Here is a 22,959-nt window from a genome sequence, read left to right as displayed (position 1 = left end):
AATCATCCAGTATACTACATGTATAGGGGGTAGACTGAAGCGTGCGAGACAACTGTAATATTTCAATAATTTAGGACAAGTGTGAAGTGATTGAAAAAGCGAGATAATAAAAATGGAATTAATTACATTTTTTTTGTAATATTTTATTCTTACATTGTTAAACCGTATCAATATTTTAATCAGTACACGTCCAATAATAACCCACTCATTTATGATAACGTATCGTTGTACCAGCAGAACAGAACGTTTCGTAGTCTGTAAGTAAATACGTATAAGATATATTATGATGCACCTGCAACAATCTTGAGAATATACTCTCTGCAGAGTCGTTACGTTATTTCATGTCATCGTATTGCCTTAAACGCCTCCGAATATCCATGTTGAAAAATGAAAAAGGGCGTTGAAAACAGAATTATTGGTAATGGTAAATATGCATATGAATTAAAACATGTGAATTAAAGTGTAATTTAAAAAAAAAAATTGCATTTGTTTCATTCGAATATAATCACCGTGTTCGCACTAACAGTACGAGTTGTGTTAATGTCTGATAGTGTCTGATGAGCTGTGTCAATACAAACGCGTTTGGTCGGGTAATAGAGTGTGCAATATACTTCGCATATAACACAATATATTATGTTTGGCAGAGGAGCAGACCGAAGTGTTACCGCAATATAATTTTAAAACAAGTCAGTAGAGTTTACAAAATTATTTCCTTTGGTTAAATATTATAATGTTGATCCGGGAGAGCTTACCATCGGGAGAGTGGGCGCTGTCTTATCGTTGTACCAGCAGAGTAGAACGTTTAGGGATCAGTACGTATAATATTTATAATACGAATAAGATATAATATGACGTCCAACATATTTGAGTATATACTCATGGCAATTTTTTTCCAGATCGCACGTGTATATCGTGTAACCTTAAACGCCCATGATAATCCGTGTGGACAAATAGGGACCCGATATCCATTTCAATTCAGGGACTAGAACTGAACCTACAAGAACCGGTTCTGTAACCAGAACCGAAACCTTTATTTTAATATAAAAAGAACCAGAACTGAACTGGAATTTTTAAATTAAAAAGGTACTTAATGGTTAAAACCAAATTCCAGATGAGTATTTAAAATTATTATACTTTTTGGTACCGAAATTATCTGAAACCGGAACCGAAATTATTTGGAACCGGGACCTTCATTATTTTTCATCAAAGAACCAGAACCGGTACCAGATCCAGTACCAGAACCGATACCGACAAATTCGAAAGGTTCCAGTCCCTGGTTCAAACTAACCTAACTGACATCTTCGGCAGTATATTAAACGCTTATAATTATGTGATTTTCCGTATTGAGTTTTCTGTCATCACCGATGCTTCGGTTCAACTGAACGGATTTATATAGATATACAATATATATATATATATATACATAATAAACGTTCTCGTACAGTTCACGTTTTCAATTTTTTCCCGCACGAGATCGAGCATAACCGTTTTAGATCAAAACCTTTCCATTACCTCATCAATTTTTTATCAGTATTTACCTACTATACAGTTCGGTACTGTAAGCATGCACATATTATATTTTTGTCTACGATTGGGTACTTTATGTTATATGTCATATAGATAAGTATTAAAAATATAAATTTTGTAGAACAACATTATTTATTTATTAGATGTTTATTTTTGTCTTGCTACAATGCTAAATACACCTATATATTATGGAAGTTGCCCTCACAATCAAACACGATGACGACCACCGATCAAAATATAATAAATGACAAATGTTTATTTTTATTGTTTATTACAATACACATTGTATACAACTTATAATTTTAATGCTTATATTATGTTATGTATAACATGAAGTAAATATTATTAAACTTTTCGGTTTGGCAGCCGATATGGGAATAGCCCAGGAGATCGGGGATAAACCCAAAGACAACGGACGTTCGTAGGGCCCGTGAGAGTTGTTGCACAGCAGCTTTATATGGGCTGGTACTTCCGGTTAGCAATATAATGTAGGGGAAAAAACGATTAAGGAGCGCATTTCCGTTCGACCCCGAGCGCGGCGACGCCATAACTGCGGATTAATGTCGTAATGTTTTCCTATTATTATTTCATAAACGTCGCGTTCGTTTTTATTGTTTTCAGTTTTAGTTTCCCACCGCCGTCTGTCTAAGTATTGTCTGTTAACTTTTACGCCACCACCGACAGCAGTGCGCGAGACGTCCGCCGTATTTTCCGGCGGTAATCTCTTTTCAGCGGTCGACATCACGACGAATGCTTTAGCGGAAAATAAAATTGGACGAATTTCATTAAGGCGGAACATATAATACATGAACAGCTGTTGACACGTGAGGATTACGCACATTACACTGATTGTGAAAACCGCGTATATTATGCTCATTGTTGAGTTCGTACGAGCAGTCTTTAACTATATAATAGCTTATACAGAGTATGCCCACCAAGCATGTTCAGCCCCATTTACCCCTACCTATCCAATAATGAATTTATTCAAATTTCGATCTTTGAAATTTTTAATTACACTCGAAGACCATGATATATTATTTTAAAACTCTTAACATTTTTCGTACTGCTTGAGGAACTTGCAGTTGTACTCTCCGCGCTTGGTATGTGTCCAAACCATTTTCTATTCCTTTTCGGACAATGATATCGACTTGATATTTCCCATCAATCTTACTATATTAATGAGGTGTACAAGTAGGATCTTCTTTGATTCATTTAAAGGGTAATTAAGCAGACATGCTCAATAATAATGCTTTCATTTAGTAATGAATTCATTACATTTTTTGGAGATTTGAAATACACTTAAAATCCATATTTTTAAATTGTTCGTCAAAATTGAGTGGTGAGACCTGTGGTGATTCAAAGTTTTGTTTTAACAAATATGAGAACACCCCATTTTCGATTGTAAATTATTTTGTAGACAATTTGTTTCTGAAAATATCGACGTAAATTAAAGTTCAAACAAGTATTAGTTTCACAGTTATTTAAATGCTCGTATTATTTATTACACTTGAGCCGTTTTTAAAAATATTGATGGATTAATGCGTTCGTTGCTGAAAAAAATTAAATCACCATTTCCCATATATCTTCCAAACCCTTTACCATGGGCCTATTATCCTTAGTGCACAAAGCTAAATAATTGAAAAACTACTTGTTAAAATGTTTATATATTGATACAACTACATTTTTTGAAAAAAAAAATCTTCCTCAGAACTCGACCGGAAGGAATATGACGTACCTATGACAGTAATAATAGATTTTTACGGAGACTAAAAACGTTGCAACGCAAAGATGTTGCAATCTAAAATAAATATTGAAACATTGGTTTTAAGTATGATTTTTAGACTTCAGTACCTGTTAAATTCAATGTCTTACGTTAGGTGAATAATATATTAGATAATACTGTTTGGTTAAAGTTTAGTATTAAAAATTGCTACAGTATTATTTTCTATATCATATTCGAATCCAAATGGTTTTCAATTTAATAATAACATATACATTACATTATAATTGATTTTAAATGAATAAAGAATGTACAAATTACTTAAATATTTATACAACTGTTTACCTGATATACCATCGTATGTCCACCAATCTTCCCAGCTAACCGTGGACAAAACTGAAAAAAATTTTAATAATTATTTAGTCAGTTAAATTGAATAATACATTTTTGATGGATTTCTTGCTTCATATTACTACATTTATATTTGTATATTTTACCATCAACAGTGTTACAACCTATTATTGTTTTCCTTAATTTTTTCCAAAAATTCATAAGAAATCAATTAATATCAATTAATATCAATTAAATGTATTTATACGTACTTTATGGTACCTTAGGTTAGGTTAGTAAATATATACATCTAACTAAATTAAATATTTAATCAGTCAGTACTCGTTACTCAAGTATTGACATAAGTATAATATATTTTGGAATAGGACCTAAGTTGCATAACGTACAATTTTAATAAGCTAACGATTATAGTCATTTTGCAGAAAACTCACATACAATTTTAGTGTACATACTGTGTGTTGTAATTATGATGATAAGATTATCCATTACGTCATATTTGAACGAAAGTCAAATCAAAAAATAATTTGAAAATAAATTAATATTCTGTGAAACACATTGACATGTGTTATACTATTTTGTATAGTACCTATTAAAATTAAAATACACAATTAAACTTAAAAAGTAAGTAGTAAAAACGATCAGGTGTGTTTACGTTTCCTTTACTTGAAAGATTTGAAAATTTTAGTATTTTCGGTACCTACTTAATAATGATAATTAATATAAAGGCATATTATACTATTGTAATATAGAGTTTAAGTATTAAACTAATTATTTACTGATGGACTGTATTAAAATAAAAAATAAAAAATGTTCGTTTGAAAGGAAATACACTCACACGCCTGTTCGTTCATTGTATACTGCTCGTAACGGCGTATTATTATAATAACGGCAACAGGTGCTTAATAATAATGGACAACAATATTATGAATAATAATTTCGCTTTATTCCAAAGCCTATTAAACGTATTTATATACCTATTATTTGTTTATTATTTGTCTCCAGACACTTACATGTAACTACTACAAGGTATATTTCAACTCCAATAAATTGATATATTAATATTATTATATCGTCGTCATCATCGTCGTCGTCAAAAGAGACTCTGTGAGTCTGGTTGAAAATTTAATTGATGGCTGTTAACTTCATCCGTATTACACTGCGAGAGAGGCATGACAAGAGGAGACGGTCGAGGTTAGATTTGTCGATTAATTCACTTCATACGCACAGCGTCTCATCGTCGAGTTGATTATATTACGTTCATACGCAGCAATTAATCAATTTATTAATAAGAAAATATAAATCCCCATATTCACTCCCCCCCCCCCACGAGTACGTGTAGTATGTGAAAACAACAACATAATAATAATAATAATAATAATAATAATAATAACGATTGTATTCGTCCGGAAAACAAAACAACGCGTGACAGAGGTGACAAACTAGCAAGTTGAAGCAGTTGTAAACAGTGTTTATAGTTGAAGTTTATTCACGCGCGAAAAACGACTTTTTGCCAATACGCTCGTGAATAGTTGAAAACCGTTCGAAATTGTTATTTTTTACACACCGACCGCCAAACACTGATACCACTGACCTTTGAAACCGCGAGGGTCGAATAAAAAAAAAATAACAACAAAGTTTCCACACACGATAATATTATGTGTAGGTACTTATATGACGATATGCACAATATACAGCGTGTAACACAAATACCTGACAAATGAGAAATACAAATTGATAGGTATAAGTTAAACATATGACAAAAAAAATACGAAAATGGTATGGATAATATTATATTATGATTTAAGATTTACTTATGTCTAAAAATAATATTTTGAAAAAAGTTATTATGATTAAAATTAATTTAGGTACTCAAACAAAATATTCGTATTGAAAAAAAAACTACTTGACTTCAATAAACGTTTTTAAATTTTTTTTTTATTAAAAAATTGCATATCTTAATCGTAGTGCGAGCATGTGAAATATTGATTAGAACAATAGTTATTTTATTTATCAGGTCATTTTGTTACACCTTGTATAGTTTGTACAGTTTGTGCGCACTCGGGCGGTGTTGTTTACGAGATTGTTATTTATAATTTCCGTTTGTTTGACAGTAGTTTTAGATACATATATTGATATATCTAATAATATTATGCATGTGAAGGTCACGATAATTAACTATTTTGCGGTGAACAATACTACTAAACAGCGACGGTTTGCCCACTAGCAATTTAATCAATAATACAATATCTAATTATTATCATGTAAATAATAACATAACATACGTGGATACTGTGCGGGTTATGATAATTATTTGGAAATGAGTAAATTAACTTAACTATTATCAACATGATATTATATTATGATTTACATGTATCATGTGGCACATACTGCAGGTTAGGGTTTTAGGGTCCCAGATTCAAATAGTATGTTACACTAATTGAGTCTAAAATCCTATTGTGTTATAAAAACTGCACTAGTTGGGTCAAAGAGGAGAAACATCTTTTTCTTTCCTATTTCAATTGACTTAAATAGACTGTCCATAAATCATCATACTGTATGTAAGTACTACTATAAGTTTTACCATGTGATCCCAGATTCAAATGTTATACTATAATTGGGTCCGATATTGCACCAAGACTGTAGACACGTGGGAGGGGAGGATAATGGTGGGAGGGTACATCACGCCCCTCGCATACAACAATGAAAGTATGTAAATGTACAAACATTTGAAACTGCTCTACAAGGCTGGTGCAAGGGAAGCGCAACCAGTGCACCTGTACAGGGTACCGTGCAAATATAAGTCCCCATGAAAGTGGGGTTGGAAATTGAAGGTTGGTAGGATTATATTTAACGGAATATTCATTGTATAGGTAATTATAATAATATGTTTTAATCTCTCCATTTTTTTTCTTTCCGTTTCAATACGATATCAAACAACGAGTTGTAGTACAAATAATTTAATTGTGTGACCGATGCGATTGATCAGCTGCACGTTATTGTTTATGAATATTACAGACTTATAGACGGTACATCGCAGGTCATACTTGAACTTTAAAATCGCATGAATTCAGGGCTATTCAACAGAAATATTACCATAATAAAGGAAACTAATATACGTACTCAATTCTAATTTTTTAAATAGTAAAATATTTGAATGGGTTTAATTCAGCTGCGCTCCAATGTTAATTGCCTGAAATGATATCAAAGCAAAAATAACGTGCGAACTACCCCGTTTAAAAATAAAACGTAATTCATAAAAAGTTATGTTATGTAAAAATGCGATTTTATAATATTATATAGGTACTGTGATTCATTTAGCGTCGGGTGACCATCGTATTATTATTAGATTTTAACTTGTGTATAATGGCAAATAGATCACATTCATAGCATATACACGAAAAAGTATTTTGTTTAGTTTTCGTTATTTTAATTTTCTGCTTTGTGATTATTTTTGGTAAGCTATAAAGTTTATCATTTTTTTGAAACAAATAGTCAAAACTTCCGTTATCGGTAATATTCAAATATAATGCACAGATTCACATATGATTAACATCAATATCAGTTGCATATTTTGTCAGGGAATCGACTGAAATTTCAACAAAAATAATTAAAAAATAAATTTCCCGTATTATACCTGTATTTAACATTGATCACTCCTAACTTAATATGACCTCACCGGACTAGATCAACAACTACTAACAATGCCAATAATATTATGCTTCAACAATAATTATAGGTATGGTTTACCATGAAGTGCGATAACACACGAATACTACAATCAGTTACCTAGAAGGATTATGAATTCTCGGACACAACGCGTATCAATGCGATAATAATATGTCCTCCTAAAACGTCCTACTACGTACTACTACGGTTGTGTACCTAAATTGCCTATACATCACGCCGTTTAATACATTTTGTAAAAACAAAATTAAGGAAGACTTGATAATAATAGGTAGTTATGATATTAGTATAGATATAATATGTTATTAAGTTTATTTAAAAACATTACTTGCAGCTAAAATTCATACTGTATGCCGATATAAATTTTGTGTATTATTTTGAGTATATTATAAAGTACGTAAAGACAAAAATGGGACTCCGCTAAGGTAGTCGCCGTGCCGACCACTTGTTTGAATTCAAACAATGAATTGATATTTTAATTGTGTAGCCTGTAAGTAAGACTTTTCACATTTTAAATTTAGAAAAATTATATGCAGTGTGTAGTTTATTTGAAAAAACAATTACATATACATTTTACCATTCTGTAAAAATTTAACATTTACGTGGAAAAAAAAGTCATTGCAAATAATGTCTCGTAGTTTTTTTCATTTATCATCGTTTCCCTGAATCAAGTTTTAAAACACAACGAATAGCATTGCACCAGTGAAGTAAGTTATAATATTAATGAGTTGTATAATATTATACATTTATACTACAGTCTACAATCAATGTAATTGTCGTATAATTATGTTAAACCCTACCTTTTTTTATGTTTACCTTAAACTTTCAGTATATTATGTAAGTATCGAATTTTAAAGTGTATTATTAGTTAATATTTAATACAAATAAACTGAATGTAAGACGTGTTAGGTGGATGTAGCTAAAAAACGCTGTCGATCTCTGATACGGCGCGTCACTGTATCAGTGACAGACAAATACCCAACAGGGAGATACGATACGATTTTGATGTTAAATTTGATAAGACACTTCTTTATTCTTAGTGGCGAGTACAATTTTAATGTAGAATTAAAATTAGTGTGGAGAAAAATTAGTAAATTATATTATATTTAATACACAAAACAAAGGATGAAACGAGTCTACTTTTTACATTTACAAATCGCACATATCTTACATGTAGCGGGCCGGAGGATTATTATTTTACATTTTATAGGTAAAGTAACCAAAAAATAATATAACACTTGATGGGATCCATGGTAATACGTCAGAACGAATGTATAAGAAAACACACGCGTCCTATATAATATAATATTTACAATATTATGTACAATATACATATAGGGTTGAATCCAAAACGTAATATTTACGAGCCTAATAAAAAAAATTACTGTTTTTCGCATATTTTACCGATATGTGTACCAATATTGATTAGGCAACAGCCAACGGAGGAGGGGAAGGAGTCACTCCTTGTCCAACATTATGTCAGTATACATGCAGGATGATTCATCAAGTATGCTGTCACCCATTTTTTTCTTCAATAATGCAGTTATTCAAAATCCGATATTTGAAATTTAAAAAAATACTAAATTTTAGACGGTCGTGACCAATCAGTATTTTTACTAACGACACACAAATATTATTTATGAATAGTACTAGTACTTATGTTACTCGTATGCTTTTCGTTATCGACGGTCGTTTCTCTTAAGTTCATGCTATCGCGGACGGTCATAACCAATTAGTATTTTTATCAACGACGTTCAAATATTATTTCTGTATACAAACTGTATAACTGTATAAGCACTATTAAATAAGACCACAATACATTATAGAAGTATAGAGGTTAGTGTATAGGTTAGACTGGTTAGAGTATAGAGATAGACTATTCCATATGACATATACATTATTATTTAATATACAAACATTTTTTGCCCATTAATAATCTTTAGTTAGACATTTTTAAGTAATTTTCTTGACAATTTTGAAAAAGATTACTTAAGCTTCACGGAACCCTGAAGTGATCTCCGCGGAACCCCGGGGTTCCGCGGAACACAGTTTAAGAAACGCTGTACTAAAAGAACATATTATTTTAAAATTATTGATATTTGTGTAATACGGAACTGTGTACACACATACTTGTTTTTTTTAATAAAATCCACCCTTTCTTGCTGTAAATTATTTAACAGATAATTTTTCTTAAAATTTCGTCAAATCGAAATTCGATTTAGTAGTTTTTGAGTTACTTAACTTTGTGTACTAAGTATAATACCATTATAATAGGTTTGGAATATATAATTCATATAAGTATATTAATAATATTTATGATTTGTTCAAATTGTTCAAAGTATAATATTAATTCTATATCTAATACTGCAACTATTGTATATTATGTTTACAAACCTACTTTGAACGACTATTATCCTTAGTATAAAATGTTGATAACTGAGAAACTCAAATATTGAATTAGGTAAGTACATCAACATTGAGGGCTCTCATTTTAAAAGCTGAAGTTTGTATCATGGCAGGACACTCCTCGAGTTTTAAAAAAAAATCAATTATTTGATAATAATATTTATCAGAATTTGAATAAATTATAAGATCATGGGTTGGGCATGCTTGGTGAATAGCCCCGTATAATATAATATTATATGAATAATGTAATGGTAACTTCGTTTATGATTATTTCGTCGACTGTGAAACTATCTCGTAATAATATTATCCCGTACCTATAACGCCTAATCGTTGTTTTCGGTTACCACGATTTGTACGGAAGCAATACATTAAATACGATTGATTTTCTGGACGATAATATCATTACGTTGTACAACGAAATCGTCCTCACCACACGATAACGCGCTCGATTTATCTGACGATAACTGCAGACGGACTTCGGTCGTCGTCGTCGTCGTTTTATTTGTCACAATTTATTAACAACCCTAACTATTTTTACGCGCGGAAAACCTCATGGTCTGCGCCAGCGTGCCGCCGTTTTTCATTATCGGTGACGGTAATAATAAATGACATTCGCGTATAATTGACAGTCTACACGCCAACAACACTAACTGTGACATCGCGTCACCCAAGCATAGCAATTATCCGAATTGAAACTGTTCTCGTCGCGAGTAAAAGTGTCTTAAACGATCGTTTACATCATATGGACAATATAATATTATTATATCGTAACGTGCGCTTAAATGTATTATAATATAAACAGATTTTAATGGTGTGTTACAGATGTTTATTTATTTATTTTAAGTTTACGGGTCAAGCCCAGTGGCGGTTAAATGACGATTGGACGAGGAGATTCCCTCCATCTCCATTCCCTCCCACCCTCTTTTTTTTTAATCACTGGATCGAGCGTTCGAATCGCCTTATTTATAAAGTAAACTTTCCAAAATGTCAAGATACAAAGGTTTTCAAAAAAATAACGTTTTTTAAATTATATTTTAAGTTTCGGTTTTGGCTTTTAATTATAATACCGGTATCAAATTTTTTCTTGTTTTGGTTTTAAATTTAATACTAGTATCCAATTTTTTCTGGTTTCGGTTTTAATTTTTAAAGTTAATGTTCTAAATGGTTATTGATTTTGTTTTCAGTTTCAGTTTTATAACGGTTTATACCACTTTCCGAAATCAGTTTTGAAACCAGTTTCGAGCCCTGGTATAACCACATATAATATGACGTGTGTTACATTGGAGAACTTTGTTATTTTACGTTTATATTATTAGAATCGGAGACTCCATTTTCTATTTGTGTAGGGGAAATCGATTTCAAAATATCTATACATGATTTAAATACGAATAGCGCTATATTAATATGTACATATTTTGCTGCCAATCTTTGGTCACTCGAACACTACATAATTTCTAATTTCGTAATTATAATATTTAATAACGTACTAGTAAACCACATAATATATCCATGTGCGTACCTACTTTATGATATTATGTCCGATCTACGGCGTCGTAAAATCGCACCTTTATTATTTACGTTTGTATATATTATTATATTCGTTTGTATAATCGTATGTATATTTTATTGTTATATTATACACTCGTACATTTATACGGTACTATTAAAAAAAAAAAAAAAAACGACCGGTCGGTGAAAATGAGTTTAAGACCGATGCGCGTTTTTTCCATGATGGTTAGATGCGTGGTGGTAGTGGAGGGGGACAGTGGTCGTTAACCGGAAGGAAGCCGACAGCAAATAGGACCACGTTCGCGTGCAAGGTCGCGTTTTCTACGTGTTTTACATAATATTATTATCACTGTACAGGGTGATTAATTTTTTTGATAGTGAACCGGCAGTGCGCCTTTAAGAAATACGATACAATGTACCTATTGTAAATTGTGAAATCCGTTTAGTTTTTTTTTTTGAACACACACACACCCACTGTGGACGATCGTAAAATATTATGTTCTTTGAAATAGTAATAATTTAAAATATCTTCTGAGAGCGAATTATTGTGTTTTCAAAGATATTGTCTGGTCTAAGATAAGACAATCACTCCGTATAATATAATAAAATGTGTATGTGAGATATAATACAGTGTATAATGCAGTTTGGAATTTATTTAAGAATGTCCTGTGGCGATATAAACTTCCTTTTTTCAAAATAAGAAAACCGACCTTTTTTACTGTAAATTATTAACCTGGTGATTTTCGTGAAACAGTTGATAAATGTAAATCCATATTTAAACGGGTAAGTTCCAAATTATTAAAATTTATATTGTACTAAATCATCGAATATATATATATGTAGGGCTATAGGAAAATTTGTTTCAGGCTACTCCTGATGTAGTTGCATAATAATATTATGTTAACGTATTATAAACGTCATCACAATGTGATATTGATCGAAAAAATGACCTAATAATATTATATTTCTATATAAATTCAATATACCTAATATTATTATTTAACGATATCGGGTAAATCCTACCTACGATTCTAATATCGCTAAGCCATAAAACGAGTTGTAGACTTATAATGTGTAAAAACAAACAATAGCGATATCATAATATTATTAGGTTATGGTTTCGATTTTGGCGAATACATTTATTTCGCCCCCCTCTCAGCTTTTTTTTACCCTGTTACGCCACGACCGCACAATATAATGATAACGTGGCACGTCCGTTGGTTTTATTGTTATCACATGCGTACTTACACGCGTTTCGCGGTGGCGGTGAAATGATAATAATTATAATTATTATTATCATTAAACGGCGTTAAAATGATTCGCACAAACGCGATAACGGGCGGCGGCGCTCGCGGTCGGGCGAAATTAAACGAATCAACCGGCCAAAAGTTATTGCGGTCGTTACGCGGCCGCCGCCCGTAATATTATTACTGTTATTGTTATTGCGGCGCGCGCGACCGTATGTAGCGCACATTAGAGAGGTGACTGTCGCGTCGGTCCGACGGTCGGTGGTCGGCCGCCGGTCGGGCGGGCAAACATCGCGCGCGTTACGGCCTCCGTTTTCGAATTAATTAAAACGCGCGCGCGTTTATCTCGTCCGGCGATCTCTAATTGTTATACGACCGTGCGCGGACGGTGTTTTATGCACACACACACGCACTCACACTTATCCGTACACACCCACACTTATCCGTACCCACACACACACTTATCCGTACCTACACACGCACACACTCTTACCCGTACCCACACGCACCCACACACCCACGCCGCTAGAGAACGATCTATTAACCCAGCCACGAGGTGTACGGTCGTGTCATCGCCACCCTCACCCCTCATCGCTCCATAGCACTAAAACACCGACCGCATTATTATTATAATATCCAATCGAATATCATCGCACCACCGTAACGATGTACCCACCTAAAAAATATAGTCCAGTGTAGTTGTGGAAGTTATTTTTTTTTTTGGCGATCAAACTACACTACAAATATTACCTTTCAAAATTGCAATATTATTAAAATATTTTAAATTAGCGTTTTTTTTTCGGTCGAGTTACACATTATTACTATTCTGAGTTAACAAAGTAACTTATTTGCAACAAACGTTACTTTATATTTTATATTTTCATAAATATCACCAGATTATGTTGTCACACTTTTTTTGGGGTCTTTTTAAAAGACATCATAATATGTACTAGATAGTACCTACAAAATATATTTAATTCATTTAGTGTACTTTATGAGTGTGATGAATTTAAAAAAAGAAAATCTAAGGTGGTGAGATATGACGCGGTGACAGTTGGTCATACCACCGACTAATAATAATAATATTCCGTATATAAGTACATTACGTATATTACGTATTTTATAATAATAATATGATAACATGTGTATTACATTATAATAATATTATGTTGGTTATAAAATAAAATACGAATAAAATTATTATTTTTCTTTTGGCGACTCCCTAATTGTTTATAAATGTGTAAATTGGCCCACCAACTATGATCACCTTGAATTAGTAAGTAATTCAAAATCAAAAATTTTCAATTATCTATAATAATATAGCTTGTTTCACATTAATATTGATGTTTAACACATTTTTTTTCAAGACTATTATACCAATTACCGTTTAAGACTAGCTATTATATGATTTAGTTTTAATTCTAATTTGTAATAATGGATAAAGGGGTTATATTTGCAATATAAATCAACAAACATATTTTAAGCATCCAACTATGCATATATAATTAGCTGTGATAAATCACTAAAATTTAATTGCGGGGAATTAAAAAAAGAATAATTCGGTATTATTTTATATGTATATAAACTTAGTTGAACTACTGTATCACAAGGAAGTACCTCTCATTGGGAAGTCTCTCCACTCTGTCCTTCATGACGTTATTTTATTTCACCTTAACAATTAATTAAATTATTGTTCAGTTGCAGCTAACATGCAGTTGTATTGCTACAGCTATGGTCTAAATAAAAAATATATTAAAACAAGAACTCTTATCTAGAGAAGGGTATACTATGTTTGTATTGGAATTTACGTACCAATTTTATTTGTTTCACTTTAAATTCGTAAGTATAACTGCAAGGATTTACTTAACTTTTACTTTAACAGTTTTAATTTAATTTCTAGGAACTCTCCTATCACATAATGGCTGGCATATTATTATTCACTGTTATCTGGGAAATTTTTATTAAAAATCACGATGAAAGTGACCGTATCTGTAGTGCCAGTCGTAGTCAAAGTGGTTCGAAATAAGTGAAGGGATGGAAAATGTAAATTATAAAAAGTGGTAGGATGCCATTTCCCACCCTCTTTGGCGACTGATAAATGCTGAGTAAATTGATCACTAGGTATACCGAGCGTTGCATTAGCTATAATAATAATCGAGTTGTTCTGGTTCACATGATATATTATTATTATATGCGTGACGGTTATATTTACGAAAAAGCCAAATCGTCCCCCCCCCACTCCTTGGTGTGCACCGAAATTCTGTGGACTTAATTATTATTATGCGATGTTATTATAACATAATAAATTATTGTACGCTTTCGTTTCGAGGACCTATATTACGCTGTTCGATAAAATGCCTATTTAGAAAATTAAAACCAATATAGAGCAGAGCATGCATTAGCGTTTTCCGAGTATAAGGGTCATCGCGATAGCACATCGCCATGTGCCTTCCCGCGAGTGCTATCAACTCATAACCTATTTATTCTTTAATAGTCACCCACCCAGATGACGACGACGACGAAGTGGACGGTAAAAAAACTAAAAAAAGCGATATTATTATAAATGTTGTATTAAGCTGCATTTAAATGGAGCTAATCGAATAATAATAATTACGCACAAGGTCGTGAATTAATAATAACATAATACAGCGGTTTTGTCTTTTATATTGGGTAGGGCTTTTTACAATATTAATAACTATTATTATAATATTTTTGAATTACTCCAAAATAAATCCGTTGTTCATCGTTTGAAATAATATAATAGTAATAACTAATTTTGTCAAAATATTAACATCAAATGTCCATAAATAGTTAATAATTTTTATAATTATTTGGAAAACTTTATCGATTATTGAAAACAATAATTTAAGTAATAGTGGAATGTTTCAAATTTCAAAGATTGATATTTTTTGAAAAATTACAAAAAATATGTTAAGGATAATCCCATATTACACGTATGAATATTTAATGTCGTCAAGACTTTAACCTCTAAAAACAAAAAAAAAAAATTAAACTTAGCTATTTTTTAAATATCTAATAAATAAACTTATGCTTTCAAGTCGTAGGTGTTTAAATTTTAAGTGTTATGAATTTTCGTACACCAAATACCAATAAATACAAAATTAAGGTTGGAACATGGTGAGTTCCTGTGAGTGGCATTCACATGAGTACACTACAAGAATTTAGTTTTCACTTTGATCAAGTTATACCAGACAAATATCGTAAGACGTTGTATAGTGAGCTTAATTTGTAAGCGATAGAAAGTTTGTTTTTGGAATTGTTCATTGACTTGAAGCTGTATGGGGCGTCACCATTTTATAATAACTCACAAATTAATCTCTATGCCCTATGGCATACGCTAGTGGTGTAAAATTTCAGAAAATTAATATTCAAGACATTTTTAAGAAGACATTTCTGAAAATTTCTGAAATAAAAAATTTTAATTTTAAAAATATAAAAATATAAAAATTTAAATTTGAATTTTATTTTTTAATAGTTTAAGTTTTTTACTTACGACGTGTAAAAATAATATATATATATATTGAAATATTTTACATATAACATATTACCAATAACTGATATATACATATAAAATGATAATATTTTATATTTGTGCTGTTGTAAAGGCAATACTTTCACAGTAGGTATTGTTATTCTATCACAACAAAATTTATGTAAATAAAAACAAATAATAACATATTTTTTTTTTTTGGAAATTTCTCTTGTAAATTTCCTACCACCGTTATAATATTTGGAACAATTGGTAGGGGGGGGGGGTGTAGAATTAGGTTAGCCCCCAGAAAATTTCTGGCATATAGTATCTAATCGATGAACTCCTAAATTTTCAAAATTTTCAAAATTAGTTAAAAAAAAATAATTACTCGAATTACTTAGAAATTGAAACTTAAAATGTCTCTTGAGTAATTTTGATAAACTGCGATTAAACTATATAATATAAATATATTACATGCTGTGTAGGAAGTGCCTGATCGTCGTGTTCATAATGTCGTACAGAAACTGGCCGGGCATTAAGTCAAGCGGCATAATATAATATGATAAAACTTTTATAGTTTTCCGTATTATTATGTGAAAATACGTGGACGGAGTTTTTTTTACGACCTCGTCGAATGCGCGTATCGTCTCTTGTCAACCGCGATGATCGATACATTTTTATGGAGGATCGTCACAAGGACACATATAACTAACATAGGCATAATAATAATATGTTATGCACTTTCTACGTCGTATAATATGCAGAAATATACCGCCAAGCGAACGCAAAAGTTGCTAGACATATTAAACGAGTCATCGACAGCGTAGTAGTGTTAATCGTATTATATATTATTATGAGGACGTCGACGCCGACGTGTCTGCCCTTAAAACACGACGACGCCGATAGTGTAATAAACCCGGTACGACAATAATAATAATAATAATAATAAAATTACTATTTAATCGAGAAGACCGTCACACCGTCAACCCATTAATCTACACACGAGACTCGAAAAGCACCGTATTATATTATATCATCGTCATCGAAACTGATATTATATTATTATATTTTTCTATGCTGGTATTTTAAATCTGTTTTGTCTTTATAATCATATCGACTTACTTATATTGAGTCTCAACATAATTTTATAATATTATTAAGATAGTAATGTTTGTTATTTATTAAATCGTTCTTTTATTTTTTTATGTTTTTGATAGAGTACAATAAACCATAACAACAATTATAGAAAAATATTGGGGGGGGGGGGGGGGTGCTGGTGTGGCTCGGTAGTTGGCCTCGGTCACTAACGTCTTCTGAGGGAAGTGTAAGCCGACGTTGCTAGTTTGTCTGGGTTTTTAGCGACGAATCCTCGCACGACATACACGTGTTCTTCAGCCAACCGTACGGGGCCCCTACAAAATGCTAATGACCATAATTTCCGATGCTTAAGAACAATAAAAAAGAAAAAAGAAAAGAAAATATGGGCTTGATTATACAATATACATACCTACCTAATACATAATATTATCGATTTGTCTAAATATTATAAAACCATTTAAAATGTAAAAATTTCGTTTCTTTTATTTTGAATGTCTTACACAACAAGTAAAATAATAAGTAATCAAATATAAAATGCAAAAGTCGCGTGACATAAAAAAACGCGTTATCGACAGCATTGTAGGCATGTTAATCGTGTTAAAAATAAGTAGATATAGTAAGCGTTATACACAACGATGACACAAGTGTAATAAACCTAGTATGACGTTAATAATAATTATAGGGTTATTATTTAATCGAGAATACCCGTCGTTACATCGTCTATAATGACTACAAGGGTTGGGAAAGCTCCATATTTTATCGTCATCACCACTAATATTAAGATGATAATCGCACCGTTTGTTATTTTCTCTCTCTGGCCCACTCGCTAAAACATAGACAAAACGCATTCACACTAAGTCATTATTTTTTTTTGTATGTTTTTGAGTAACCTTAGAGTAAAGGCAAGGTTAAGTTAAGGTTAAATAACAAAGAATATTATTTCCGAGGGTATGAATAGTGAATACATATCGATTTATCTAAATATTGCATTCTTTTTTAAAACTCATATTTCAAATGTATAAAACTATAAAATGTTATTCTTTTTTTTGAGGATCGTACTTCAAGTCAGTTAATAACAAAACATGTAACCGACAATATGCTAAATCGTTAAAAATATTATCCTTTATAACTTTGGCAATTATAGATAATTGTATTTTAATAGATAACTCAAAAATCGCGATTTTAGGTGTATGAGATTTATCTTGTATGTTGTGCGTGGGTCATAAAGAGAAAACAAATACTGCTCTAACAATAATTAAGGGCTGGATTTGAAAGATGGCTTTAAGAACCACGGGGTTTGCATTTCTTGGTGCCCCACTAAATTATATTAGGTTTTTTTCCTACCAATGGATCACAACAATTATAAATAATATTTTTAAGTATTATGACTACAACGTAAGTATAAAAGAAAGAAAACTATTAACTTTATTAGTTTGTAAATAATCAACGTGAAGATGTGATTTTTTAAACGTTGTATTGTATAATGATGCTAATTTGTAAGGAATGAAAATGTATTAAATTCAGTGGCTCACAGGTGACAATATTTATTTTGACCTGGGCCATCAAAATTATAAATCCCGACCTAAATATTCTCTATAATAGCTAAGATGACTATAATTATATTATTAAAATATCATTGTTTTTTGAAAAAACGTATGAACAAATTTTGTTCGATTTAACGATGTTAAAAAATTCAACCCGAACACAAAATTTGAGTGTATAACCACGCTAACGGTAATCAACTATAGGTACGATATTTTTACGCGTGTGGGTGTGAATGGCCATAAAAATAACAATAATTATATAGCGTTGGATAATAGCCCTGTAAAACGAGTCCCCATAATAAGTGCTTGTCATATTATGTATAAAATATATTAATATTGTAACCATTATTGTAACACATTTTTCTAAAATAAATAATTGAGAACCCGTTTAAATAAATCTATGATTTTACTTTTGGTCGACTTTTGATTCACTTCTATATTAAAGTGCTGCAACATGAGTTCCATGTGCCTACATTTTATTGATATAAACAATTTAAATTTTGCTACAATAGTGTTCAAAAAAAAAAAAAAAAATCAATAATAATAAAAAGAATTTCTAGGTATATTGCATTGTATTGGATGGTTTCACATTTTAAAGGATCGGTTTTATTAAAATAATAAAACCATAAAATGCACAAAAAAAATATAATACTTTTGTTTCAGCAAATATCAATGCATTTTGGCAACGATGTTGACATTATATTATATTATTATTGTCTTGTGCTTGTGGGTTTTCTTCCTAGGTAGGTATGTGTTTAAAATGTATTCTACTGTACTCTTTAGGTTTTAATCAATGTTGAGATCATAAAAATTCAATTTTATTTTATCATTTTTTTGGTAGGGATGTGAATTCATTGACAGTCGATGTTTTTTGAGAAAATGTGTACGTTACAATTTTTATCTGATATAACGAAATTATCAAAGTCATATTATTAATTTATCATATTACAATTTATAAACCATATAGGTACAGAATTGTATTTTGTCATTTTATGCCCCATGGGCCACTAATTTTAGCCACTTCCTCCTCAAAAAAAAAAAATTGATTCTTAAAACGTAAAGTATAACAAATTTGTCATAGACAATTATCGTCAAGTTTATTTCGTTAGCTTACAGTAAATTAAACCATCTATCTATGCTACCCTTACTAATATAATATTGGTGAATTGTATTATATTTATAATACGTATGAGGGGTTTTTTGGTCAAATGTATTATGATCGTAAAAATGTAACAAAATATAATATTATAGCTCATCTAATGTTTCATCAGGAGTATATAATACTCAGGAGTATAATTGCTTATTACTCAAATATCCAGAAAAAAAGAAGGTTGTACCCAGCCCAAAATCATATTACCTATCTATGCCAATAATGAATATTATATTACATGATATATTTGTTTTTTTTGATATAATTAATAATACATGAAAATAATATGTCAATATAAATGTACCACCTCCTAAAGGGACAAGGAAAATTGAAAGTTATTTGTTTCTACTGAAGCAAACAATTTCGTTTTCACAAGATCGAAAAAATTGTATTTATGCGTACATGTTTCATAATATTATAGATAGGTAGGTAATGTTTTCAAAAATTCGATATAGGTTATGGTTTAAGTTGTATAGCTACTTTATTATTGCAGTTTACGTGTTAATATTTATCTGTTTTAAATGATTCATATTTTTGGTTTTCAGATAATATTTAATTTTGAGTTGTTTATTAATTGTATGTATAAATTATTAGTAAGTAAATTAGAAAAACTGTCCATTGAAATATGTGCATGGAATAGCTAACAATTATTTTTTATTCCACGTAAACATAATACCTATGTTATTACATTACATTATATTATCACTTAAAGTGGACCATATATGGTGGTTGGTAACGTACTGGCTTAAGAAATACAATTTTCAGAATACCATAAAAACCCTAAACCTAACTACACGCCACCAGAATTATGATGACTAGTGGTATTCTTAAATATCAAACGATAATTACTTTTGAAAAAAAAAACGATTCAACGGAATTCAAAAATTTTTTTTTGTTTTATCGGGAAACGAAAATTTAGTGTTTGGTAGAAACGATGCACGTCCAAAAAATCATCGCACGCAACAAGGTGCACTTACTCCCCCTCCCTCTAATACGTTACGGATCTTATCGGTGTTTCACTGACAAAAGTCAGAAAGTCAACGTATAAAAAAAGTTAAAGAGTTTCATAATATTTTATTAATATTATGATATGAATCTAAAAATGAAAAAAAAACGCTGATTATAGGGGTAGTTTTGTGGTAGGTGTTACAAACTCCTAAACCGGTAAACTACACCCACCGCGAATACGCCCCACTCGCCCACATGGCTCGTTTTTCGGATAACCAAACTACTTCCTCCGGTAACCAAACTATACCCCCAGTAACCGTATATTTTAATGGACGTATATTATATTTTTGAAACGAATGACTGTTATTATTATTTGTCATCATTCAAACCGACAAAAATTCGTAAATCCTACTATTTGAATAGTTATACGGATGCCAACCCTAAAACGCTATCTGGTCAAATCATCACATAATATATAATTCTGGGCTTGAAATTGATTTTAACGAATCAGAAAACAATATTGAATCGATATCGTGGAACAACGAAAAATTCTTAAATCGATCAGAAAACACTAATAATATCGATGGTCAACGAAATTAAAATTATAAATTCGAACAATATCATTTCGATTTCTATAGCCTGCAGCTATTAATATTGTTGTCCGTCGAAATTGCGCACACGTCATTTTTTACAATATTAATTAAGAACGAATTCCTGAAACATATTTTTAACAAATTAAATGTTGACTTCGTCACGCCCATATCTTTCAACCTTTGTACTGCTGGCTAAATAATTATACTACTGTGGGTCACGCTAGTTTTTTTTTCATCAAATAATTACCTCTGTGCAAAAAACACTCATTATTATTATATTTGATGTCACGCGCTGAATTTAAATGTGTTATTATTTTAACATTATTATCCTCAGCGTATATCCGATGACTAAAACCATATAGGTATAATGCGATACGAAATATGAACAATTACATTTTATTAAAATATTAGTTATTATTACTATGGTCAAATGACGTACCTACCACGAACCTATACATGATATACACCACCGTAATTTTGTATAACATACTTCAAATTATTATGATATTATTATGAAATAGATATACCTACCAGTTGTTTTAATAATTTATGAATATTGTGTACGCATACATTACCTACGCACAAGACGAAAATTATTATAAACTCTTAATGGGTCAGGTTATGCTTATGTTTATTCGCGCACAACTTTTAATAAATTACAAATTTATTATTAAAGCGGCCGCTGGTATAACTTTGGAGTGATTTAAATGTCTCGTTAATAATATTATTAAGAGATAACAATATACCTACTTGTTTATTCAATATTTTTCGAGTTATTAACGCATTGTATACTGGAACTCTGTCTTTGTTAAAAAACTCATATCACATAGGTTATATTATTTTAATTCCACCAAGGTTTATAATACTGATATTTTGTAAAAGATTGGGCAATGAAGTGAAATTTAGATTAAAAAAGGTGGGTAAGTGGATGTCAATCTGCTGTACAGTAGGTTACAAGTGGGTCACTGTATAATGGATAGTATTACATTTGAATTCAATGATATAATATCACTGTATAAGAAAAACGATTCTGAGCGGAGACGGTTCGTCAGTCTAGGTATTAGACATACCTATTATAGGTATACTTATCTATAGTATTAAAAAAAAATTGACCTATAATAGGTATCAATAATAAATTCCAAATTAATCATATCACAATATCCATTAGGTAACGCGTTATACATCAACAACAAACCGTGGTACTATGTGTCAAATAAACCGTGCCTATGTATTACTTAGAATTTTTGGTAACAGAATTAAATATTTACGTGAAATCTTGTTTTAAATTTTCAATCCTTAGATATAAAAGTTGAACATTTTATAAATTTGTAACTACAAAATAATTTTTTAACTTTAAATTTGATAAATGTTGTCAAAATTTCAACTTCAAATGCTTATAAAAAAAATGTGTATTTTTAATATTTTACAATTGCTATTGTAACAATATATCAAGAGCCTTGCATTAAATTTTCAAGCATTTTTACCAAACAAATAAAATTTTATTGATATTTATAGAAAAAAAAATTGAAAAATGACAATGTCCGTAAGCAGCTCAAAAAGAGTCAATTTATTTTCAAATTTTTATCGTGTATAGAAAATTCTAATATAAACATTCAGTGCAATTTTCAAGTATCTACAGTCATTCGGTTTTTAATTATAATAAAATAAGAAAATCGTTACGTAAGAATC

The 22,959-nt window shown here is 30.8% G+C and overlaps 1 protein-coding gene across 1 annotated transcript in view; it reads right to left on the bottom strand.

Moving 5' to 3' along the window:
• The window catches only part of LOC100167576 (carbonic anhydrase-related protein 10), a 267,663-nt gene that overhangs the window by 131,670 nt on the left and 113,034 nt on the right, over positions 1-22,959 (bottom strand). Inside the window, exon 3 of the mRNA XM_029487972.1 lies at positions 3,593-3,643. Within this exon, the coding sequence (XP_029343832.1) occupies positions 3,593-3,643 (51 nt within the window). The remainder of the gene's footprint in view (positions 1-3,592; positions 3,644-22,959) is intronic.

Source organism: Acyrthosiphon pisum, chromosome X (genome assembly GCF_005508785.2).
Source record: "Acyrthosiphon pisum isolate AL4f chromosome X, pea_aphid_22Mar2018_4r6ur, whole genome shotgun sequence".
Taxonomy (NCBI): domain Eukaryota; kingdom Metazoa; phylum Arthropoda; class Insecta; order Hemiptera; family Aphididae; genus Acyrthosiphon; species Acyrthosiphon pisum.
The sequence above is the reverse complement of the archived record's forward strand: the minus strand, read 5'-3'. Positions and strand labels throughout refer to the sequence as shown.